Source organism: Mesoplodon bidens, assembly GCF_964165515.1.
Source record: "Mesoplodon bidens genome assembly, chromosome: 7".
NCBI lineage: Eukaryota > Metazoa > Chordata > Mammalia > Artiodactyla > Ziphiidae > Mesoplodon > Mesoplodon bidens.
This window is the reverse complement of record NC_138164.1, coordinates 69,835,920-69,862,869: the sequence shown is the minus strand read 5'-3', so window position 1 is coordinate 69,862,869 and position 26,950 is coordinate 69,835,920. Positions and strand designations below refer to the sequence as shown.

At 40.3% G+C, this 26,950-nt stretch overlaps 1 protein-coding gene across 6 annotated transcripts in view; it reads left to right on the top strand.

The window, feature by feature from the left end:
* DLG2 (discs large MAGUK scaffold protein 2) overlaps window positions 1-26,950 on the top strand; it is a 1,231,136-nt gene that overhangs the window by 898,060 nt on the left and 306,126 nt on the right. For 4 of the 6 annotated variants that reach the window (XM_081239496.1, XM_081239495.1, XM_081239497.1 and 1 more), the window contains one exon: window positions 22,562-22,664. In XM_081239496.1, coding sequence (XP_081095622.1) covers window positions 22,562-22,664 — 103 coding nt within the window. Of the gene's footprint in view, window positions 1-3,961; window positions 4,167-22,561; window positions 22,665-26,950 lie in introns of those variants that run through there. The other 2 variants (XR_014016293.1, XM_081239499.1) reach the window with 2 other exon arrangements.

The window sequence follows — 26,950 nt, the reverse complement described above, 5'->3', positions numbered from 1 at the left end:
AATCAAGGGATTCCACCTCTGCAGGGCAGCGGATGTGGTAACGTTTCCAGGTGGCTAGGTATTTGGCCAAAGAGAAAACTGCAATAGAAAACTGCATGCAATGCTAAAAGGTGAAGGAAAACGATAGAGGAAGGAGACTTTAAAGATCTGGAATTACATGTCTGGGTTCTACAGAACTCCCAGTGCCAAGAACAGCAAAGGCTAGTTTTGTATGTTACTCTGATGCTGGCAACTCCTAGGGCAGTGGATGGAGTTTGAGAGTTCGGGTCTCAGACAGCTCCAGTGCTGCTTCCCCTTCCCCCACCTCCCACACCCCTTACTGAGTTAATGCTGGTCGGCCTCTCAAGCTGTGGCTGAGCCTGAAGCGGGCAGCCTGCAGCCAGCCTTTCATGGAACCAGCGCAAATGTAGAGTACAGTTCAAGGAGTGAACTGGGTGGGGAGGCGCTGAACTTGGCCCCAGGAACATAAAAGGCTTTGACATTGATTGAGATGCTGGGGGGGCAATGGGAGGAGTCGAGCGCTCCTTAATGCCCAAAGTGGGGGAGCTGCTATGGGAGGCTGGCCCCTGCACTGACCAATGGGAGATGAAGGAGCGACCCCTAGAAAGCAGGCCTGTGACAACATGCCTAAAGGGGGCAGTTTAAGGAGATGGAAAGGCAAAGTGGCCCACAGTACTTGCCGGAGCTGGGGTGGCTGTTAGAAGGCATCCTTTTGTGGTACGTGGTGTAGGAGATGGCGGGGAGGTGGGGGGGACACGGGGGAGGCATCCACTGAGCAGCACTCTGGCATGGATGCCTGTCAGAGAGTGTCGCCTGCAGCCTGAGGCTAGAGGCAGCCAGTATGTATTATAGGAGGAGAAGGCAGCTTAACTGTAGGGGAGAAAGCATGCAGTTAGTATATCACAGACTGGAGCTCTTATCCCAGCTCTGCTGGCTTGGAAGCTTTTAACCTCTCTGTGCCTCAGTTTCCTCCTGTAAAAGTTAAGCTCAGCAAAGTTCTTGGGAGAATTTGCAATAACAAGCCCAGCACAGTACCCAGTACTCTCTTGCTCAATATTCCAGTACTAGTATTATCTTTATTAGTAATAAGCTCCTTCCACATTTAAATTTCTGGTCACAGTTTAAGGAAAGCCGATTTCACTGGATTTCTTCCCTCTTTAGTCCCTCTCTCTTTTCTGTCTCATCTCCTGATTCTTTCTCCCTCCTTCCCATTATTTACTGAGCATTTACATTGTGCTAGGAACTGCACCATGGCGGTGAAACCTGATTTCTTGATGATTTTTCTCTAACTATGGGAGTGTGGCTTTTCGGCTCTGTTCACATCCAGAGCTCTGGCAACTAACCATGGAAACTTAGACTTTGCTGGGGAGTTGTTTTCTGTAGGGAGCTGGGTTCTGTGCGCTAAATTAGGAGGGCTGGAAGGAGGGAATTGGTTAGTAATTAGAAAAGATTTAAATGACTGAAAATACCTCCCTGACTGTGTAAATGGAAAATTTTCTGATGCTTACAATATTCACTTGGGATTGATGGTAAAAGACCGCACACAGTCTTGGCTAATTTATGTAGCCCTAATATATGCTTAAAGGGACAAAGAAACAAAGGAAGTGAGGAAGGAGAGGTAATTCCAGAAGAAGCCATTCTTCCTCACTCCTTTGATTTTATGCAGTTTGTCTTTTCAGAAGAGTTTTGAACTAATTCTGTTGCTTCTTCCAGTTCTCCAAATGACCAGAAAGAAACTTTTTAAGAAAATCACTGACTCAGAGTTAAGGCTATATCTTGTGTGGTCCAGCTACCACTTCCCAAAAGAGGCCACATTCAAGATGGCAGCTCCAGCATAGAAAACCCCACCCTAAAAGGAAAGCTGATTGCCTCCTTGTCAGGGTCCTGCGTATCTCCTCCACTCATTCTCATCTCATCACTTTCTTTTCTAGTTTGTCTTCTTTTCATTATTAGCCACTGGAATTGGCCACCAAGTTTTTGGCAAGCTGGTTAATAATACTTTTTTTAGAGGAATAGGACTCCCAAGTCCTCTTCAGAGAAAAGGAAGAAATTCATCAGGCACATGTAATTGCAATCACCCTCCATAATAGTTTGTGAGGAAGGGAATTTGTGCCACATCCTAGGAATACATGTGGACTACAACAATGGCTGGAAATGCCCTCATGAGGCTTAGAGTCTAGTTGGTGACATTTATTCATAAAACAGTAACTTAAATGGAAAAAGAAAGCAAATTATACAATACAGTGTCAGTTGATTTATTTTTTAAAATAATATCTATATTTGGAGGTAAATATATGTGCTTGTGTACCTATATACAGTCGACCCTTGAACAACATGGATTTGGACTACATGGGTCCACTTATACACAGATTTTTTTCCAATAAATACAGTATATTCCATCATTTGGATGTACCAGCTACTATTCTAGACATCAGGAATATAGCTGGGGATATTATTTATATATGTGTGGGAAAAAATGTGTAGAGGTCATATATTTAATTTATTATCAGTGGTTACCTAAAAGTTAGAGTAGAAAAGAGATAATTTATTTGTTTTTCTTCTGTGTTGTTTTAATTATTTGAAATGAGCCTGAGTTATTTCTATGCCTTAAAAAATAATAATAAAACATTAAAGGACAATGAAAATTAAAACAACACACAAGAGTAAGTAAATTGAATTATCTCATTCTTTTTATTTAGATAATCTTTCTACAGGTAATCATTAGATTACCAGCTAATGATTCTAGAAAAAACAGAGAATTAGAAAATTACCATTTTCCAACCCTCAATAAAATAATTGTTTCAGGCAAGCATAGTCAGTAGATGCTAAAAAAAAAAAAATTTGAGATGAAAGTTTATTGGAAAAAGGATATTCACATGGTTTCAAAAATCACCCCACAGATTTGTGTTTACAAAGGTGCCTTTAGAATGGAGAGATCTGGTGGTCCTTAACCAAGGGGCCAAACTTCGTATCACCAATAGTGAGACAATCTCACATTTTGTCCTCGGAATGTGATACAGTGAGAAGTAGACAATATTACTCACAAGATTTTATGACAAAATATTTGACCTGATTCTGATCAGGAAGAAACAATTAGACAAATCTAGAATGTGAAACAGTCTATAAGCATCTGGCCTGAACTCAAAAAAAAAAAAAGAAAAAAGAAAAGGAAGGAAAGAAGGAAGCGAGGGAGGAAGGGAGGAAGGGAAGGAAGGGAGAAAGAAAAGAAGAAAAAAGGAAGAAAGGGAGGGAAGAAGAGAAAGAAAAGAAAGAGAAGAAAAAGAGAGAAAGAAAGGAAGGAAGGAAGAAAACCTTGCTTTTGATCTTCAATTGAAGAGAAAAAAAAACTATAGAAGACATTTTGAGGACAGTTAAGGAAATTTGAGTAGGTACAGTATATTGGATCATAAAGAATTATCATTAGTTTTCTTAGGTGTAACAATGGTAATGTGGTTATATAGCAAATATCTTTACATTGAGGAGTTGTTTTGCTGTATATTAGGTTGGAAGTGGCCTGATGTCTGCCACATGTTTCAAATGGTTCAGAAAAAAAGGTGTGTGTGTTTATGTGTGTGTCTCTTCTCTCTTCTGAGCCAGATAGATAAATAGATAGATAGATAGATATCAATCGAGAGAGAGAGACAGGTAGGCAGAGAAAGAGAGAGAGAAGGAGGGAGAGAGAGTAAACATGCCAAAATATTAGCAACTGCTAAATCGTGATGAAAATACAGAGTTTCATTGTTCTGTTCTTTCAATTTTTCTGTGGTTTGAATTTTTCAAAACAAATAGTTGGGAGGGAATTTGCTGCAATAGTCTAGATCAAGACTTAGGGCTAAGGTAGTAAATTAGAAAAGAAAGAACAAAAGTAAAAGATATTTTGAAGGGAAAATAGATTTATAAATATCATTTCTCAATGAAAGTGGTAAATACAGTTCAATTTTCAATATTTTTGTCTGTGCAGATCTCCTCCTTTTGATTTGGCTGGTGAAACAATTGGAAAGAGAAGATTTAAGAGCACTTGACACAGTTTGATTGAACTCAGAAAAACTGTTTCTGGGAGCTTTCAGACAGTGACATGATGAGCTTATTTTTAGGTGAGGAATAAGTAAGATAAACGTTAAGATGTAATTATGGACAACAGTCAGATGCCAAGATACACATAAGCCCAAACACAAAAGAATATCATTATCCTGAGGAGCTACAGTGAAACAAACATCAGGGGAGTCCTGCCTGCAGCAGCCAGAATTTGAGTTTTGTGTTAATGGATTCTGACCAAGATAATTCCATTAGCACCTTATCCCTACTCAAGCCTTTCAGATGCTTTAGAAATGTACCATTTGACAGGGGTGTCTCTGGAGACAGTTTTTTCCTTCCTTTAAAACTGATTTTAATGCTTATTAATGAGGTCGACAGAGCGGGGCAGTGGGGAGACCAAGAACCTCTTTCACATACCCTATCATCTCATTAAGGTTCATTTGGAATTAGCATATTTATGTGAAAAATGGTGTTGACCCAGTATTTCTTATTGCAGGTGCTATTGCATCTTTGGAAGGACAGTTTTTCACCGTGTAGGACTGTGCCAGAGTTTGCAGGACTTAACATGCCTGAGCCTTTAATGATTAACACCAATGCTGATCCCAAACTCTGACATTTTAAGAACAAAAAATACCTAACTCTTCCCCACATTTCCACATCCAGTTGAGAATTTCTGGTAGATTCTAGGTCACTGAGGGCAGAAGCATTGCTTTTTCCCCCAATGCATCCCCAAAACTTAGTACAATGAAGACACTCAGTAAATACCGAATGGATTTATATAATGTTTGAAAATTTGATTATTCAAATTTATTTGGTTTTCCTATAAACATTACTATATTTTTAATCTTCCTTAGTAGCTCTTATTGTTTTTTATTGTCGAAGTAACACAAACCTCAAATTCAATACTTAAAACTTTTTCAATAACTTTAAAATTGTTCTTATGATACGTGTTCACTTAAAAATTATTCAGATTCTACCTTAAAAAACTAAAAATAGAACTATCATATGACCCAGCAATCCCACTACTGGGCATATGCCCTGAGAAAACCATAATTCAAAAAGATACATGCATCCCAATGTTCACTGCAGCACTGTTTACAATAGCCAGGACATGGAAGCAATCTAGATGTCCATCGGCAGATGAATGGAGAAAGATGTCGTACATATATACACTGGAATATTACTCAGCCATAAAAAGGAACGAAATTGGGTCATTTGTAGAGATGTGGATGGACTTCGGGTCTGTCATACAGAGTGAAGTCAGAAAGAGAAAAACAAATATCGTATATTAATGCATACATGTGGAATCTAGAAAATGGTACAGATAAACCTATTTGCAGGGCAGGAATAGAGACGCAGACATAGAGAACGGATATGTGGACTCGGAGTGGGGGAAGGGAGGGTGGGATGAACTGGGAGATTGGGACTGACATATATACACTACCATGTGTAAAACAGATAGCTAGTGGGAACTTGCTGTATAGCACAAGGAGCTCAGCTTGGTGCTCTACAGTGACCTAGATGGGTGGGATGGGTGGGGGGAGGTCCAAGAGGGAGGGTACATGTGCATACATACAGCTGATTCACTTCACTGTACAGCAGAAACTAACACAGCATTGTAAAGCAACTATATCCCAATAAAGAAAAAAAAGAAACCCAGAAAACTAAGTTTTTTTAAAATAATTGAATACTTGCAATCAGTGCACTGATTTCAAAGGGGAGGATATGCTGAGCAAACTATTACCACCATTCATCAGAGAAAGACCTCAGCTTCAAATCTGACCCCAACCTAAGGGAATCTGTCAGTCTGCAATCACACACACATCTATCCCAGAACAGAGAGCTTAGAGGGTGAGGTGAGAAGCAGATCTTGAGGGCAAGAATTTAGCCTCGTGCCCCAGAGTTTGACCCTTTGCCTGAGCACTTTTGGCACTTGGGTGATGTGGAGGTGAGTGATTCTTCAGCAACAATGTTTTCAAGGGCATTGAGACAGGGGGTGCGGGCTTCAAAGACACCTCCAGCGTGATACCTACAGCCCAACACTGTTCTGAGACACTAGTATTGACAGAGACCTGTGCATAAACTGCAGTATGGTGGACAGAGCCCTGGAATGAAGAGAATGGGTCAGTAGGAAGTAAGCTTCCAGCCTATCTTTAACATCCTGTTTTAATTTCTTATAGAACTTAGGCCCACCTGATATTTTCCTCATTTAGCATCTCACCCACTCTAAGAAAAGCTTCCTGTGAGTAGGGACTTTGTCTCTTTTACATCCATACCTCTAATACCTGGAGCACTACATAGATACCTAATGATGTTTCTTGAATTAATAAATGATTATAACTATTAGAACACATCGATTTTATTTAAATCATTAAAATTTATTTGACAACCATTTATTACATAATTATTATGAGTCAGGTTATAATCAGAGTCCTTTTCAGAAGAAATTTGTCATCTAGGGGGAGAATGGATGATTAAACTGGACTCACTGAATCAGAATCTTTGAAAGTGAGACCCAAGAATTTTTATTTTAAAAAAAGCTGTGTCTACCTAGAGGGGTGGGATAGGGAGGGTGGGAGACAGACACAAGAGGGAGGAGATATGGGGATATATATGTATAGCTGATTCACTTTGTTATAAAGCAGAAACTAACACACCATTGTAAAGCAATTATACTCCAATAAAGATGTTAAAAAAAAAAAAAGCTGTCTAATGACAGATGATCAGTCAGATGTGGGCACCTCTCATGGAAATGTAACTCTTAGTAGTCAGTAAAGAGCTCTCTGAGGAATTGGGCTTTACGCTGAGAATTGTGAAAATGAGGGATCAAATGTGAGAAGAGCTAGGGAAAAGCACTACAGTCAGAAAGACAGTGGATATACAAGGGCCGGAAGGCTGGAGGGAACTGGTTTTAAGTGAAGCAGAATGAAGGTCCTTGTGCCTGTAGGGCAGAGAAGAAGGCAAAGAGTGGAATGAGATGTAATCAGAAGGATGGGTGGAAGCCATGGCTAGGCGTTTGGATTTTATTCAAAGTACAGCAAGAAGCCAATGGAAAAAAATTAGCAGGAGAGAGGCATGATCTAAAATACCTTTTGAAAAGATCATTTTGTCGGTTGGGTTGAAAATGGATAGAGAAGAATGGGGGAGCCAGAGTGAGAGCAGGGAGTCAGTCAAGAGACTATTGCAGTATCCCCAGGAGAAATGGTGGCTTGGCCAAGGGGGATAGGGGTGGAGTTAGAGAAAAGTGAGTGAAATTGAAATACCGCTTGGAGCTAGAAACAGACATGCTGATGGACTATATGCAGGAGATGGGAGGGAAAGAGAATTAAGGTTGGTTGGCATGTAGGTTCTTGGTTGAGTGGTTTGAGTGCTGGATGGTGGTATTACTATTTATTGAAAGTGGAAAAACTCCCCAGAAACAGGTTTCAAGGAAAAAATTAAGAGTTTGATTTTGAGCCTGATGAGTTTGAAAAATCTTGGACATTCAACTGGAGATATCAGGTAAGCAAATAGATTTATAAGTCTAGGCTTAAGGGAAAAGTCAGAGCTGGAGATACTAATATCATATATAAGGTTTCAACTATTTTTGCTTACATATTCAAATAAAGATAGTTACTTTGTTACTCAAAACACATGAGTCCTAAAAGTTATTTATTGTGTTTTGGCCTGTAGTAAGTTGGGTTTCGATGGCCAAATTACACCTTATCATTTTCAGTTAAAGACTCCAAAATGATCAGTCCTCTACAAATGTCTTGGTAAACCAAAACATTTTTAAAGGTTTCTTTATTTTTTTTTTAATATATGCCTACTTTTGCATCAGCAAGCCAAACTTAAAAGGGATGTTAATTTTAACTGCTAAGACATGTAAATATCCAATATCAGTTTTTCATTTTGCCTCTGCTCCAGGAGGTTTCTGGTCTTGAGCTTTTATGCAACAACTGTCAGAAATGTTTTCACTCGAAACCAAGTACAACAGCCTCCAGGAGGAGAAGGGGACTTAACTAGAAATTTCCACTTCAAATACAATGTATAGTTCATTCACTCTGGGATGTGCTGGAGGTTGTTTGAAAAGTTTAATGCTGAATGAATGTTTTTCTCAAGCTGTCAACAAAATACATATTAAGCATAGAATATATTTGTTTATTAATCACTAGAAGGGACCTCAGGTTTTTAGCGTGAGACTCTCTTTCTAAATGAAGAAACTGAGTCCCAGTGAGGAAAAGGGACTTCCCAAAGTGAAATAAGCTAACAGGCAGGATGGGACAAACACTCTGGTCTTTAACTCCTAGGACTGTGCTTTCCAGAGTACCATGCTTCCTCTTTCAATGCCTATAATCTTAGCACTTCTCCTTGGCCTGCTAAGTCTTTATTGATATAATTTTACACTAGTCCAGGTCATCCTCTTACTTTGTGGGTGTCAGGGGAAGGGGTCGGTAATAGTTAATAATTATACACCCTTACTATATAACAGACACTGCCGTAAGTATTTTATATGTATTAACTAATCTATCCTATACCAACTCTGTGAAGTGGGTACTCTTATTAGCCACATTTTGTACAGCAAGCCTCTTCTATATCTGGGTCTAGTCAGATCAGGGTACTGACCTTAGGAATACCAAGAATAAAATGATTATTAAAATTAACTATTTCTCGGGACTTCCCTGGTGGTCCAGTGGTTAAGACTCCGCGCTTCCAATGCAGGGGGCGCGGTTTGGTCCTCGGTCAGGGAAAAAGGATCCCACATGCTGCACCGCGTGGCCAAAAAAAAGGAGAGCAAAATTAACTATTTCTCTAAGCTTCAGATAGATATTTCCCAACTGCCTGTAAAACTGTAGACACCCAATAGACACAGCAAACTCTACATGTCTAAAACAAAATGCACCATCCTCTCGTCCAGACCCACTTTCTACCCTGTGTTCCCATTTTGATTAATGGTATCATCACCCCTCTAACCACCTTCTCATCTCCCATTTCTCATCCACTCAACACTATAAATACTATTTAAACTCTGTTTGGTTCCCAGAAGTATTTGAGAAGAATAGCTGTATAGAACCTCCCTCTGTGTCCTCTCTCAAGTCTACACTTATTTCCCACCCTCAATTCCATTCTTATTTTTCTAATTCATGCCTTCATCACCTGCTATGTTTAATATTGCAATAGTCTCCCATCTTGTTATCCTATTTTTGATTACTTAGTTCTCCAACCCCAACTTTTCACTGTTGCCATAGTTATCCTTCCCCAAACACAAATCAAACTGTGTTAAATGCCTTTGTAAAACCCTCCCCCGGCCACTTATTGACAAAACTTCTTAAACTCAAAGAGGCATTCTGCTGGTACCATTTTCCCCTTCTCTCTCTCATGCTCCATGCCAGCCACGCCAGCCTGCTCACGAGTCAAGATTGAATGGTATATTTATAGTTTCCTTGCTTCCTTCACAAGTATGTGATAAAGATCACTTAATACATGTAAATGCTTTTATTACATTTGTTTGTTTATATCTCACCTTGTTCGGTTAAAAAAAGCGAGGTGGGAAAAGTTTACTAACTGTAAAATACTTTGAGATGTTATTTTTTTTTTTTTTTTTTTTTTTATTTATGGCTTGTGTTGACTCTTCGTTTCTGTGCGAGGGCTTTCTCTAGTTGCGGCAAGTGGGGGCCACTCCTCATCGCGGTGCGCAGGCCTCTGGCTATCGCGGCCTTTCTTGTTGCGGAGCACAGGCTCCAGACGCGCAGGCTCAGTAATTGTGGCTCACGGGGCTAGTTGCTCCGCGGCATGTGGGATCTTCCCAGACCAGGGCTCGAACCCGTGTCCCCTGCATTGGCAGGCAGATTCTCAACCACTGCGCCACCAGGGAAGCCCGAGATGTTATTTTTAAGCCATGGAAATCACTGAATTTTGAACTACCAGGGACCCTAGAAATGGTGGGGCCCAGCACCTTCTATTTTCTTCAGCGGCTCATTAGCTGGCCTCAGTTAAGTTAGTGACAGAGTTAGCAACAGAACCCAAATTTCCATCTCACTATATCACATCACTTCAGGAAATTAAAAAATAGATTTTTTTTTCCCTCTTGAGAAAAGATGGAGACTTCTACATTGATTTAATTCACTGGTAATATATCTGGTCATTTTACTATCCCTATTCTCTCTAAATAAAGTAGAAGTTGTTTGGATTCTGCCCCAGTTTCTTCCCAGCTGCCCCCTGCTACATACCAGCAAGACCCCCAACTGTGAAGTAATTTGCTTGAAACAGTCCCCAGCGTTCTGCACCTGACTAATTTTCATTGAAATCCAGTGCCAATTATCTAGCCCTTTCCCACTGGGTCAGCCCTTTGTATTTTTTTTCACCATTAACAATTCAGTTAAACGTGTAGTTCTTAGCTACTCTTATTCCAAGACAATCTTATACCAAATCTATCCTTTGGTTTTATTATTGCTGATGAAAGCCATTTGGAAGTCCTCATTTAATAGATAATGGATATGTACCTACCCAACGTGCCAGGTGTTGTTGAGTACTTTATTTGCATTATCTTAATCATCCTTACAGCAACCCAGCAAAATAAGGGTTACTATCTTAGTTGCATAATGAGGAGACTGGAGCTCAAAGGGGTTAAGTAACTTACCCAAGGTCATAGAGTTGGTAAATCATGGCACCAAGGTTGGAACTGTGGCCTTCTCAAGTCTAAACCCAGTGTTCGTCCCATGACAGTTTTCAGAGCAGGTGGATGACATGAGCTGGGATGGAAAACTTCAGCAACCATGAGCAGTGGTGCTGCCTTCTGAGAAGCATCTCCAAAAGGATCGATTCAACTTGGGAGGCTGTTAGTGAGGCTGGCAATAGCACGTGCCTCTTGCATATTATCTGTATTCTCTCTAGCTGTAAGCACTCCTGGGGTACAGGAGTGATGGTGAAACAATATTCCTCAATTCAAAGCTGAGGAATGGCTCCCCATTTCAGTGAAGATAAACTGTAAATTCACTTAACATGTCATGGTTAGGAATGCTGACCCTTAAACCAGATTGCCTGGGTTTAATTCCTGGCTTTGCCATATATTAGCAGTGGAACCTTGGACAAGTAGTGAATCTGCCTTTGCCCCAGTGTTCTCTATAAAATGGGCATGTATGTGTTCTTACCTCATAGAGCTGTTGTGAGGGTTAAGGAAATTGATATGATTGATATGTAGGAAATGCTTAGAACAGTGCCTGCCACAGAGTAAATAGGTACATGTGAGTTATCGCCACTGCCATCATCTTCATCATTATCATCATCATCACCTTCATTTCTCCTGCCTCACCTCTCATCTCTTTCCCACTCTCCTTTCTCCCCTCTCTGCCCTTTAGTAACAACTACTTTCTTTTCTTCACGTGTGCCAGACCCCCTCTCACCTCCAGACCTTCATATCTGCCTCCCTCTCTGCCTGGAATACTCTTGCTACTCCTCTGCCCACCCCTCTTTCCACAGCCCTGCATGGACACCCCGCACCTATCCTTACCTGGATGACTCATTCAGATGTCATTTCTGATGTCACTTCCTCCAGAAAACCTTCTGATACCTCCTCATACCTAGTAGGGGCCCTTCCTTTGGGTCTCAGGGCACTCTGACCTTATCCTGTCATAGCACTTAACCACTAGGTGCTAAATCGTGTGTTTACCTGTCACTGTCCTCCACTGAATGATAAACTGCTTGACAATGGCTATGTGTCACTCTAGTTCACTCCTTCCCTTAAGTTGGAAAAGGAAATGACAAAAATGGATATTTTAAAGAAATGGATTTTTTTTTGTCAGCACTGTATTTAGCTCTAGATACTACACCAGGTGCGCATTAAAGAATAACTGTGTAAGAGAGCTTCCATTTTGCCCTAACTGACTTCACATGCACTCAGCTGAGTCTCTGATGAGGCATTAAATAATAAGAAGATGCTAGAAATAACACTTATAAGATCCATCCCAAAATGAAACAGACAGACTAGAAAAAGAGAGAGTTCCCTGTCACTGGAGGTATGCAAGTAGAAACAAATGGTCACTTGGTGAGAATGATAGGGAGAGAAAGGGAAGGGAATGAGGTCATTTAACCTAGAAAAGGGAAAACCATCTTCAAATGTTAGATAGAGGACCATAGAAAAGAAGCAGTCCTAGAAAAGAAAAAATATTCTGTCAGCCCTCAGAGGGCAGAACTAGAAGCAGGAGGTGGAAAGTACCAGAAGATTATTTAGATTCTACACAAAGAACTTGTTTTTTGATCACCAGAGCTGACCCCAAGGGAGGGGATTTTCCTGAAAGACAGTGAGTTCTTCATCAGGTGAAGCCAGTGTCAAATCAGCTTGGATGACCATTTGCCTGGGATAATGTAGTGAGATTATTCACTCATTCGGTCACGCCCCTCTTCAGTTATTACACACCTACAATCTACCAGGCACTATGCTAGAGACTCAAGCTCCAATAAAACAAGCTCCTATCTTTAGGAGCTCACAAGTAAGCACATTCCACAAGTCCATTCAGCCGCAATCTCCAGAGGAGAGTGGCCAAGGGGATGGAGTAGAAAAGCCCCCAAGCTCACCTCCTTTCATGAGCACACCAAAGTCACAGCTGTCTGCAGAACAACCATCAGTGAAAAAGACTGAAACCTACCAGAAAAGACCTTCTACAGCTACAGATATGAAGAAACCACAACGAGACGGGTAGGAGCGGTGTGTGTGTGTGGGGGGTGTACGACGGACACTGGTGATATAATCAAATCCCCTAACCGCCGGGGTAGGCAACCCAAAAGCTGGAGAATAATTATATTGCAGTTGTTCTTCCACAGGAGTGAGAGTTCTGAGCCCCTCGTCAGGCTCCCCAGCCCAAGGGTCTGGCACCAGGAAGGTGAGCTCCCAGAGCATTTGGCTTTGAAGACCAGCGGGGCTTAATTGCAGGAGCCCCACAAGACTGGGGGAAATAGAGACTTCACTCTCAAAGGGCGCACACAAAATCTCCCACGCGCCAGGAACAAGGGCAAAAGCAGTCATCTGATAGGAACTTGGGTCTGACCTACCTGCTGGTGTTCGAGAGTGTCCCGGAGAATCGGAGTGACGACTGCCGGGGCCCCGCGCAGCCATATTTGAGAGCGCATTCTCCCGCAGCGTCAGCCGTGCTGGCGGCGCCAGGTGGGACCCTCCCACTACCTCGTTAGCCCAAGATCTGGCCCCGCCCAACAGCCTGCTGGTGGCGGTGCTGGGACGCCTCAGGTCAAACAGCTTATCAGAGCGGGGAGACAGCCCCACCCATCAGCAGACAGGCTGCTGTAAAGACTCAAAGAGTCCACAGTTGCCTCTGGACATGCCTCTAGACACAGCCCAGCCCACCAGAGAGTCAAGACCCAGTTCCAACCACCAGTGGACAGGCACCGGCCCCTCCTGCCAGGAAGCCTGCACAAGCCTCTAGACCCACCAGGGGGCAGACACCAGAAGCAGGAAAACCTCCACCTCACAATGCAGGCCAGATCCTACATTGGGTCCAGCTGGGCCCTGGCTCTGCCCACTAGCAGGCCTACACAACCTTCCAGACACCTGGACCCCATACCCAACTGTGTCAGGAACCAAGCCCCCTCAACCAATGATCTTAAACGAGTTTGGGGATCCCTGGGCCCTGCAGCCAGACTCCTCAGGAACCAGCTCTGCCTGCCAGCAGTCCAGCACTAACCCCAGGATCTGGCTTCACTAGTGGGTGGGCAACAGCCCCAGAGTCTTCAGGACCCTGACTCCACCACCAGTGAGGCAGCACTAGCCCCAAGGCCCCCAGGTTTCTTCAACCAGCAACCTTGTGACCAGGCCCCACTAAACAGCAGCCAGCAGCATCCATACAAGGCAGGTCCTGGCAGCCAACCAGGCCTACCAGACCACCCACATAGCCTGCTGCAACAGAAGGACCCATGCAGCCTTCTTAGGGCTAGGGCATATAGCTTGGATGACAAGAGGGGAGTGCACTGCTAGGATGCATAGTGTGCCTCCTACAGAGGGCCACTTCTCCAACCTACCGCAGACATAAAAATACCAACAGCAACTTAGATAAAATGAGGCAACAGAGGAATATTCCAGACGAAAGGACAAGATAAAACCCCAGAAGAACTAAGTGAAGTGGAGATAGGCAATCAAGATGATCAAAGAACTCGGGAGGAAAATGGATGCACAGAGCAAGAAGTTAGTTTTTAACAGAGTTAGAAAATACAGAGAACAACCAAAGAGAGATGAAGAATACAATAACTGAAATGAAAAATATACTAGAAGGAATCAATAGGAGACTAAATGATTCAGAAGAATGGATCAGTGAGCCGGAAGACAGAGTAGTCGAAATCATGGCCACTGAACAGAAAAAAAAAAGAAAGAAAAAGGAATGAAAAGAAATGAAGACAGTTGAAGAGACCTCTGGGACAACATTAAGTACACTAATATTTTCACATTATAGGGGTCCCAAAAGGAGAAGAAACAGAGAAAGTGCCTGAGAAAATATCTGAAGAGGTAACAGCTGAAAACCTCCCTAACCTGGGAAAGGAAACAGTCACCCAAGTCCAGGAAGCACAGAATGTCCCGTACAGGATTAATCCAAAGACGAACACACCAAGACACACTGTAATCAAAATGACAAATATTAAAGATAAAAGAATACTAAAAGCAACAAGGGAAAAGCAACAAATAACATACAAGGGAATCCCCATAAGGTTATCAGCTGATTTTTCAGCAAACTCTGCAGGTCAGAAGGGAGTGGCATGATATATTTAAAGTGATGAAAGGGAAAAGCCTACAACCAAGAATACCCAGCAAGGCTCTATTCAGATTTGATGGAGAAATCAAAAGCTCTACAGACTGAATCTTTGAGGACTAGGAGAAGTTTTCCAGGTGAGGAAGAGATGAAAAATTATGTTCTAAGTAGGGAAAATAGCATGTGCAGAGATGCAGAAATGCCTGAATCAGAGAAATGAAAAAGGTCAACATGGTGGGAGAACAATGTGGTTGAATTAGCTTAAAGGTATACATCATACATCAGGAGTTGAAGAGGGTCACAAAGGCTCTCTCCATTTCCAAAATTCTGATTCTGATATCATCCTTTCTATAATACTAAGAAATAGTCAAATATTTCTGCAGAACATTGAATCATTTATTCAGGGACTCCCTGGAGCCCCAGGCCAGGGGCCCTAGTGGCTGAAATAGCAAATAGTTCTCATCTTTTAAAAACAAAAAGAAAAAGTGTTGACTCTGGACATGGTCCACCATTCACCTTCACATTAGCATCTGAAAAAACCCTACAACTGCTTGAATCAACTAGAAGTGCTGAATTTCTATCTATCAGCAACATGGTTGTGAAAAGGATGTTATAACAAATAGAATTTAATTTTTTCTATGATCTAATGACAGTTGTATATATAAGGAGATAACAATAGATGGAATTTTCTAGCCTACTCAAAGCCTTTCGCTTCAGCCCTATACCATCTGATCACCATAGGCTGGGCCATAATGTCTAAACCAGGTTGTTTGGGCTGTGGTAGAGTGGACCAGCCGCACACAATTGTGTGCTGCAGTCTCAGGGAGCTTGAAAGTCAAGTTTCTCCTCAGAACTGTATAGGTTATTAAAGGGAGAACAGTGGGAATTGGTAGTTAAGAGCTCAAGCGTTTTAGTTAGACTGTTTCAAATCCTTAACGTCTTCCAACTACTTAACTTTGAACAAGTTAGTGATTCTCTCTGAGCTCTGTTTTCTTTCTTTTTTTTTTTATAATGATACCTTTCTTTTTATTATTTATTTTTATTTTTGGCTGCGTTGGGTCTTTGTTGCTGCACGCGGGCTCTCTCCAGTTGCGGCAAGCGGGGGCTACTCTTCATTGAAGTGCACGGGCTTCTCATTGCGGTGGCTTCTCTTGTTGTGGAGCACGGGCTCTAGGTCGGCGAACTTCAGTAGTTGTGGCTCGTGGGCTCAGTAGTTGTGGCTCGCAGGCTGCAGAGCGCAGGCTCACTAGTTGTGGCGCACAGGCTTAATTGCTCCGTGGCACGTGGAATCTTCCCAGGCCAGGGATAGAACCCGTGTCCCCTGCATTGGCAGGCGGATTCCCTGCACCACCAGGGAAGTCCTGAGCTCTGTTTTCTTATTTGTAAAAGTCAGAAAAATAATCCCAGCCTCCTGAGAATTAAACAAGATAATGTATAAAAATCCCCTATATATATGAGCATGCCTCATGCTGTTATCAATGATTATCATTGTTAATCTCAACAGTAACGAATGGCGTCCAATCTCCCAGTCCATGCTTTAAGAAGAGAAAATTAAAGCTGAAGTAGAAAAATAGAAATAATAAATATGTGAGGCTGTGTCATACTTGGTATTTTAAAATGTCATATTAATAATGTAAACTGTTTTTGAATGCCTCTGAAATGTTATTTGAGCAAAGATTACTGATAAAAACTCAAACCTCAAGGGCTTCCCTGGTGGCGCAGTGGTTGAGAGTCCGCCTGCCGATGCAGGGGACACGGGTTCGTGCCCCGGTGCGGGAAGATCCCACATGCCGCAGAGCGGCTAGGCCCGTGAGCCATGGCCGCTGAGCCTGCGCGTCCGGAGCCTGTGCTCCGCAACAGGAGAGGCCACAACAGTGAGAGGCCTGCGTACCGCAGGAAAAAAAAAAAAAACCTCAAACCTCAGAGATAGAAATAAGAATCAAAGTGAGCTTGAAAAGTTTGAAAGACTGGAGGAAAGCATGTTTGCTAAAACCTGGAGGAAAATCAACAGGACCACGGACAATGTAGTATTGTTCAGGATAACAGCAGCATCAAATGTGGAGACCCATGTAGAATTGGGTCCAAAATGAGCAAGATTTGATTAATACTGGCCCAGTGGAAAACAAACACACATAATAGGCACATCTGCTGCAGTGGAAAGAAGCCTGGGCTGGGCAAAAGAAACTCTGGGCTGGTGCTAACCCTGTGCTAACTCTGATATTACTTTGGGCAGGTCCATTCCCCTATGGAAACCATCTCTAAGGTGTAAGCACTGGATGAACAACTCTTCCAGTGCTGAAATTGTTCCTAAAAAAGAAATTTAAAAAAAAAAGAAGGAAGAAAAGAAAACCATGAAGTAACCCATACATTATATTCAGTATTCGTTAATTTCCATTAGATTTTATTTCATCAATTATAATCACAGCTCTTTGAAGAAATACTCACAGCATAATAGATATCATTTCCTGAATGCCTGTTTGCGCCAGGCTCCATGTTAAGGGCTTTACAGTTATTGTCTCATCTATTTCATGCAACAGCCCTGATAGGCAGGTAGATATTATACCCATTTTACAGGTAAGGAAGCTGAGGTTTGAAGAAGTTAAATGACTTTCCCACGTTACTTAGGTATAACTGGTGGACTCAGGGTTCAAATCTAGTTCTCTCTGACTCCAAATCTTTTGTTCCTTCCCACTTTTTCATGGCCCCTTAGTGCACTAACTGAGAAAAATTCAGAGGATGGTTAAAATATTGAAAGACGTAGAAGTCTGACTCTATAAACGAAAGGTCCAAGAAAGGGTGTGTTCACCTGGTTCTCACATCAAACACCAAAATATATTCCAGTACAACAAAGATTAAATGGCTAAAAATTAAACCAGGGTTGTACTAGAAGAAAACATGGGTAATTTGTTTAGTATGTATCAGAGAAGGGAATATATAATACAAAACTCAAAAGCTAAAAAGGAAAAAAAAATGTGACTATATAAAACATTTTAAACTTCTGTATGGCAAGAAATAACATACAAGGGAAAAGTTTAAATACTTAAAATACAATAATAAAAAATACAAATACCAAACTAGTAAGAATATTTGCAATAGTTATCTGAGATGAAGAACCAATATTCTTAATATGCAGATAAGTTTTTAAAAGAGCAAACTACCCAAACCAAAAAAAAAAAGGCAAAATAAGTGAACAGGCATTTTATATAAAAACAAATTTAAATATCCAACAAACATGTAAAAAGCTGTTTAACCTCATAATTGAAGAAATGCAAAATTTAAAAATATAATTGTCTACCTATCAGAACGGCCAAGGTCAAATGTTAGGGTATGAGCAATTTTTACAAGAGTGTGAGGAAGTAGCCAATCATATTATTTCTGGGAGTATAAATTAATGCTACATTTTTGGAAGCAACTTGGCAATAGCTACCAAAATTTAACACTCATACCCTTTATCCAACAACTTACTGTTAGATGATATTTATTATAAAATTGTTTGTAATAGCAAAATACTAAAATAAGCTAAGCACCTATCAACTGTGCCCTGGTAAAATAGCTTTACATTGACTAATAGAACCCTCCATGGCTATTAAAAAGAATAAGAGGGCTTCCCTGGTGGCGCAGTGGTTGAGAGTCCGCCTGCCGATGCAGGGGACACGGGTTCCTGCCCCGGTCCGGGAAGAACCCACATGCGGCGGAGCGGCTGGGCCCGTGAGCCATGGCCGCTGAGCCTGCGCGTCCGGAGCCTGTGCTCCACAACGGGAGAGGCCACGACAGTGAGAGGCCCGCGTACCGCAAAAAAAAAAAAAAAAAAAAAAAGAATAAGAATAAGATAATGTATAAGAATATGTGAATGAAGATGCTCTTGGGATTAAGAGAAAGAAACTACTATGTATAAAATAGATAAGCAGCAACGATATTTTGTACAGCACAGGCAAATATAGCCATTATTTTGTAATAACTTTAAATGGAGTATAATCTATGAAAATATTGAATCTCTGTGCATTACACTGAAACTAATATAATATTGTAAATCAACTATACTTCAATAAAAAAGAATGCTCTCTAAGATGTGTTAGTAAATGGAAGAAAATCAAAGTATAAAGCAATATTTAAAATATTATCTTTTTGTGTAAATTTTTAAAATTATTTATAATTTTATAAACCTGCTTATATTCATAACAGAAATAATTGGTAGTATATACAAGAAGCCATTAACATGGTTACCTTTGGAGAGAATAATTAGAGGTAGGGGAAGCCTTTTATTTTTATACCTTTTTGTATGGCTTTAATTTTCACATATGTGCATTATGTACATTCAGTTGTCCCTCAGTTGTCCCCAGGGACAACCCCCCCCCACACACACACACCACAGATATCAAAATCCACAGATACTCATGTCCCTTATATAAAATGGTGTAGTATTTGTATATAATCTATTCATATCCTTCCATATACTTTAAATCAGCTCTAGATTACTTATAATACTTAATACAATGTAAATGCTATGTAAATAGTTGCCAGGTATGTAGCAAATTCAAATTGTGCTTTTTGGAACTTCCTGGAAATTTTTTCGAATATTTTCAGTCTGAGGTTGGCTGAATTTGTCAATGCAGAACCTGCTGATATAAAGGGGTGACTGTATATTAATTATATTTTTTATATCAATACATTATCTGGGCAATGAGATTATGGCCTGTTTTTGTTCTCTTCATTATTAGTTTCTGTTTGTTCAGGAAATAAATATTTTTTAAATGTACAATAGCAAACTAAAAGAAACATAATGCATATACTTTTTAACTTAAGAAGTGTATTTCCAGGGAATTTATCCTTCAGAAACACCTTCATAAGAATTTTATTTTTAATAAATTTATTTATTTATTTATTTATTTTTGGCTGCATTGGGTCTCTGTTGCTGTGCACGGGCTTTCTCGTGCTGTGGCGAGTGGGGATTACTCTTTGTTGGGGTGCACGGACTTCTCATCGTGGTGGCTTCTCTTGTTGCAGAGCACAGGCTCTAGGCGCACGAGCTTCAGTAGTTGCAGCATGCAGCCTCAGTAGTTGTGGCACATGGGCTTAGTAGCTCCGTGGTATGTGGGATCTTCCTGGACCAAGGCTCGAACCCGTGTCCCCTGCATTGGCAGGTGGATTCTTTTTTTTTTTTTTTTTTTTTTTTTTTGCTGTATGCGGGCCTCTCACCGTTGCGGCCTCTCCCGCTGCGGAGCACAGGCTCCGGACGCGCAGGCCCAACGGCCATGGCTCACGGGCCCAACCGCTCCGCGGCATGTGGGATCCTCCCAGACCGGGGCACGAACCCGCGTCCCCCGCATCGGCAGGTGGACTCCCAACCACTGCGCCACCAGGGAAGCCCGGCAGGTGGATTCTTAACCACTGCACCACCAGGGAAATCCCCATAAGTTTTTTTAATAGTAAGAAGCTAGACACAGCCTCAACCTCATCAGAAGGGATCCTACAGAAAAAATACTGGTACATCCATACCAGGGGATACTAGGCTCCTGTTAAACGTTTGAATGATATGAGCTGAATTGGATGATGACCACAATAGATTGTTAAATGAAAAGCTAAACAAAAACAAGTTATACAACTGTATATATGATATGATCTTATCTGTTTAAAGAAAAAGTCAATAATATATTAAAATATAAAATAGAAAGAAACAAATCGCGATAAAGCGACCTGCTTGCACCTGCATATAGCAGATTTCTAAAAAGCATACACTAGAAACTGCTAATGGTAGTTACTTCTGGGAGTGAAGATGGTGAGGGGACTTTTTACTTTTCTTTTTACACCTTTCTGAAACATAAGAATTCATTACCATGATCACATTATTTTTTAATAAAAAGTTAAGTCTGGGCTTCCCTGGTGGCGTAGTGGTTGAGAATCTGCCTGCCAATGCAGGGGACGCGGGTTCGAGCCCTGGTCTGGGAGGATCCCACGTGCCGCGGAGCAACTGGGCCCGTGAGCCACAATTACTGAGCCTGCGCGTCTGGAGCCTGTGCTCCGCAACAGGAGGGGCCAGAATAGTGAGAGGCCCGCGCACCGCAATGAAGAGTGGCCCCCGCTTGCCACAACTAGAGAAAGCCCTCGCACAGAAACAAAGACCCAACACAGCCATAAATAAATTAATTAAATAAATTTAAAAAAAAAAAAAAAAGTTAAGTCTATTTGTTTGACAAAAGAAGAGGTCATTCGGCCCATGACGTTTGTGCATTCAGCTTCCTGTAGGCAGGAGCCTAGATCAAATTACTTTTCCTGTCTCTTGTGGCTCTCTGAGTCATACTTCTGACTCATCGACACCTAGACAGTCTCTGAAATGACCGTCATTTAATAAGGATTAAATCTGGGATTTTATAGTTCAAAGAAGTTTTAGACTCAAAGAGCCTAACAGTCCCTTCTCCCTGAGGCTGGAGAGAATTGAGGCTCAGAGAGGTGATATGACCGTCACTCAGCTAGTAAGGAGTGGCCCAGCCAGACCCAGGTTCACTCAGTGGACTTCCCAGTGTTACCGTGTAAGCAAAGCTCTTGGTAAACATAGAAAGCCAATCAATGCTTTCGCCAGAATAGAAAGCCATGAAATTAGTAAAAGTGAATAAGGAGACTTTAACAAAGTTATTATGAGAGGACCAGCTTGTGGAATTAAAGATTACGGATGTTCCAGGCCTGACTGAGGGAAAACTCAGTGGCAACCCCCATCCACCACTCAATATCGTTGTCAAAGAAGACTGATGAGAAGTGAAATAAGATTCTATATTTTATGTGTAGATAAGCTGATCAGTTCTTTTATTCTTTTTCATGTTCCATAGCCATCTTCCCTGGAAGTAAAAGGAAACAATTCAGATATCAGCTGTGTAGTTTGGAAAACTGGACTCTGTGTGTTCAGTTGAAACTGAAAAGCTTCTTAGAGGCTTGTCTTGTTCACCTTTGTTCCCCATCCACCATCCCTCTCCTGAGCACACACAGAGCCCTGTTATTGGAAAGCACTTAGTAATTACATTGTGTTGGCTTAGACTGAATTGATTTGAGAAAGATTTTAGCTTTTGCATCTCATTAAATTTGACTTCAGAGTGATTTTTCCCTCTCGGAAGTGTTTTGTGCTTATTTTTTAGATGTTCTGTTTCTCTTTTGGCAAGGGCCCCAAAATAAGAGTTAGCAAGAGCAGCATAAACTCCTGGCATTCTCTATTTCATTTTGTCACAATTCATTCTGGAATTGTACATAAGAAATGAGGCAGTCGAATTTATTTTGGTAACAAGGCTTAGGGCTGTCTAACCAAGCTCAGGATGACAGGACCAGGCATATGACCAAAGAGAGGGATTTGGCAGGCAGCCAGCCCCATTCCATACAGTCTCCCCAGGATCTCATATGAATATATTATTCTGTCAGCACATACTTGTCTACATACATTACATGTGTCTTTCTTTATTATCCTGTTTTCCTTCTAATTTTGAAGGCCCCTGTCTAACCCAGAAATCTAGGAAACTCATAGAAGCATATTAAATGCACACACTAAAATCTTACTGGACATAGGTAGACAAAACTTTCAAACCATTCAAACCATGGCACAAACGTCCGAGGTGAAATTTCATGTTTCTGCTAACTAAAGTTATCAAGAGCATGAAATTTGATAGGTTAACACTCAAATGCCTGGGTAGGACATGAAGGGTTTTGAGGCAGGTAACATAATCTTAGCCTCTCAGTTTTGGGAAACTTTTTCCCTCTGTCTATCAGAATAATATGTGTTATGAAATACCAAAATTCTCCGGCTTCTTCTCTTCCAGGTGAATGGCATTGACCTTCGTGGAGCATCCCATGAACAGGCTGCTGCAGCACTAAAGGGGGCTGGACAGACGGTGACGATTATAGCACAATACCAACCTGAAGGTCAGTGAGAACTCAAACTTACAATGTTCTGATGTGTTTCTGTGTGAATGGGTGCCTGCATTTCTGATCACCGGTATTAACCAGTCACCACCAACAAGATTTTTTAAAACAATCTATGGTAAAAAATTTGTGGTTTATGTCCAAAGAACATGAGACTTTGTTACCCTTAATTCCAAGGAAAACATCCAATAAGTTAGAAAGACCTGTTTGAAAATATGAATTTAAACAAATAACAAGTAGCATCAGCTTTATTTCATTTATATTCTTGTCTGCTATACACCTTTGGTCAGCAATGGATACTATAAAAGCAGTTAAGATTTAGGAAACAAGGGGGAAAGATCTCATCTACAGAAATAGACCATGATCAGTAGACCGTAGTCTCTCCTTATGGCATTGACTTACTCTTATTAACACTAACATGGTTTTTGGATGTCCTTGATGTGGAATTTTTATTTTAGTTTAGTTTAGTTTAGTTTAGTTTAGTTGATTTTATGTTTGCCTCTTCTGCCACACTATCCCTTGTTTGGAATACATCACTGTAAACCCTGAGACTTGGTGAGATGTCATAAGTTGAATTAGCCAATTGAGATTTGATGAGCTATTCTAAATTAGATTAGCCAAACCTGCTTTTTGATTGGTTTCAACATCTGTTTCTCTGATCAGAATGAGGATTAGTGAGACAACTGGGATGTTACCTACTGTGGAATTGAGTTCTTAGCAAATTTATATATATAAATTGCTCTTTTGTTAAAGAAATGTAGTTATGTATATCACTGTGGACTAGACTTTACAAAAAAAACGAGGAATATGGTTCTGTCTTCAAGAAATGTAGCTAATTGTTTTTGGTCTACGTGCTAGCAGAGAGGAGAATTTAACAGATGAATATGAAAGTACAAGGGACCTTCAAGGAAGAGCCTTTGTGCATCCACATACATAAAGAGCTTCTTTGGCCTTTTCAAATGATTCTTCCTTAGCATCAGTTGGTCTGTTGATGTTTGGAAGATTGAGGTTTGTGTCTTTCCTGTGACATCTTAGGTTTTACCATTAATGGTGGCCAACCACATGTTTTACGAGAGAATAAAGAAAACATTCTGCCATTATGTGTTTTGGTATGTCACTTTCACTTTGCCTGACTTTAGAATTAGAATTTGCAATTAAGTTATACCAAAAAAAAAAGTATTAATTGCTTTCTTCTATTGGCCTAGCCCAGATATGTCCAGAGAGCCATCTGGGAAGAGGGGATTTGTGTTTGTCAAAGATGGACAATGACAGCACCAAGGAAACATGTTCTTCCCAGACAGTTTTGACAAGTCTTTCTACTTCTTAAAAATTAGTAGATATGTCTTCTAATAGGAATAAACAGCTCCAAAGTACCCACTGTAAAACAGAAAATGAAAAAGATCTGGGTTAACACAATTTGATGAACAATTTCTACTTCATATAGAGTAAGAACTTGTTCATGGGATTCTTCCATTTTATTGATAGCTGTTATCTTTGGGTCAAACTCTATGCCCTACACCATAATCTGATGCAAGGCATAAATATCGCTGACTGTTTTCCCATTTCTGAAAACTTTCATCTCAAACAATTCTGGAGACTGATAAGATGGTCAGAACCATTGTTACACCAATTAGAAGCTCTTGATAGTGAAGACAGTCATTCAAATAACCTTGAACAGAATGATTACAAGCTTTAAAAGTTACAATAAAGGACAAGCATGTCCTAGTTCTATCAGCATAAATCTTCATCTTAAGCTTCCTTACAGCTTTGTTTCCTTTAAGCAATATATTCACTTTGGATACTATGCTGTACTTTATCAAGATGCCTGTTCAAAGCATGTCTTATAAATCAAATAAACTTATTTTTAAAGTGCTTCTAAAGATACCTGCAAATAACAACAATAAGCTTAGTATTTCAAAATGCCAAAGTACAAATCAGACTCACGGAATGACTTCCCTATTTTAATAGCCTAACTGCATTCTAATTTGTCATGGTTTTAAATCAGCTGGAAATGTGGTAATGCAACATCAAGCAATCATTCTCCCTTTGCAAAGGGAGAAGAATTTAACTATCCTTAATTTAACTTAATTTAGCTTAATATAGCTTAATTTAACTATTGTTTGAAATGGAAAACTGATTGGATTGTTGTTTAAGTCATTTAGGGACATGTAAATTATATGACATATTTAAGAAGTAATGATCAATTTGCCTTTAAAATAACAAGTGAAAAGAAGAGTATACCACGAGATTCCATTAGGAAATTCTCACCAAGTCCCCTTAATTTGCACCAGTATTGTAAGGTATCCATGCTAAGACAAATTTTATTGACATCTCTTGTGACATGGTCAAGAATCAGGCTCTCTGCAAAAATGTTTTCCACTCAACATTCAAATACTTTTATCAGGAATATTCTAGATGCCTTGCACAATATTACTAGATATTCAGAAAATTCCACTTTTACCCCTACCCCAGGTCTTTGACTTTAAGGAATTTTTTATCTCCTTCAGGAAAAGAGACTTAGGTACATTTAATTGAGATCAGTTCCTGATGACATATAACCAAAATTGTATGATAATGACACCATCTCTAAGAATTGTGGAATGTCAGAGAAGGAATAAACCTGCAGGAGCCAGAACAGTGCAAGAGTACTTCATGGAAATGGGAAAATGCAACCAGACTTTGAAAAATGGGTGAGAATTCTATTCCAGAGAGCAGGGAGAAAGAATATCTTGATAAGCTATGTAAGATCGTGAGTTCCAAGCATGCAGACACCAAAACCTATGTTTTGTTCACTGATAAATTTATCTTCAGTGTTGTACATATAAGTGATATTTCTTAAAAAGTTGTTGAACCAATGAAGGAAAGCTTACCATTCTTCAGTACTTGATTTTCCACTTGACAGTAGTTGAAGGTTGAAGGGATTCATTTTTACTACTGGTATTTTTTCATTTTTGCTTCAAAGCAGAAAATAAGTGATAAATAAGTATATATTGCAAAATACAAAACCATTTCCAACTGTATTTTTATAGTACATTTTAGCACATTTTTTGAAATAATGACAAATAATTTATAATTATCATAATATGACAATAAGTGTCTTCCTTGGCAAGTTTCACTGCACAGGGTAAGGCCAAAGTTGTTATACTCACTTCTGCCTAAAATGAACTTGGCCCCAGTTGTCTGAATTACTCTATCCATCATCAGTCTTATTCAATGCCTAGTTCTAGGTGGCAGAATTGAAGCCAAATTTAAAGAGTCACATACAAACAAATGTTTCTTTCTTGTGGTGTGATTGTGATTCATTTTTACCATCTTTTTTTTATCCAATGTGTGTCACATGCTTACTTTGAAGTTAACATGCATTACATTAATAACAGAAAGAAAATAATAAAGTTTGTTTCTCTCTTTTTTAAAAAAAAAATGATCATGTACCTGATACTTCAGAATAAATTCTACTTACGCAGTATGAGAAATTAATTCTTGTAAAAATTTCAATTACCTATTTTCAATTAGTGAAATTACTCCAACATTACTTGGAAAAAAGGAAACATAATGCCCACCCACCTCCGCTACACACACACACATATATATACCCATTTCCTTACCCCTCCCAGTCATCTTCCTCATTGCTTTAAGAATTACCATTCTAGAAGATATCACCCCAAGATGCCTGTACACAACCTCCTTGCTTTTCACAGTATGGTCCCAGCCAACCTCCATGCCCCCTCCCACTAACACCACCCACCAGCATCATCCTTTTTCACTGTGGCTCTGCTTCACAGGACTGCTCCCTGCCCCTGCCCTTTGTCCTGAACTTCCATGTTTCTGGGCCTTTGCTTATGTGGGTTCCTCTGCCTGGAATTCCCTTTTCTCCCTTTCCACCAGTAGTATTCCTGCTCATCTTGAAGGCCCTCAGATGCCAATTCCACTACAAAGTCATCTTTAATCTGCTGAATCAATGTTGATTGATTCTTTCTCTGAGCTCCCTAGACCTATATTCAGACACCTGGTGTGTCCCTTGTCGTGATTTGCACATTCCTTCACTTAAGTAAGCTTCTAGAGGGCAAGGACCCTTCTACCACTCATTTTATCTCCCATGTTAATGTGCTCAATATGAATTTGACTATGCTTTATTAAAGGGTTATCAAATGTGTCTCCCCTTGTTTTAGAAGTGCAATATAATATCTTTAGGGTGTTGGCAAATATTAATAGTAGATGTTTAAGAAATATTTGCTGAGTGAATATTAAATGAGTGCCCTGGCATTTTGATATTAGATGCAGAAATG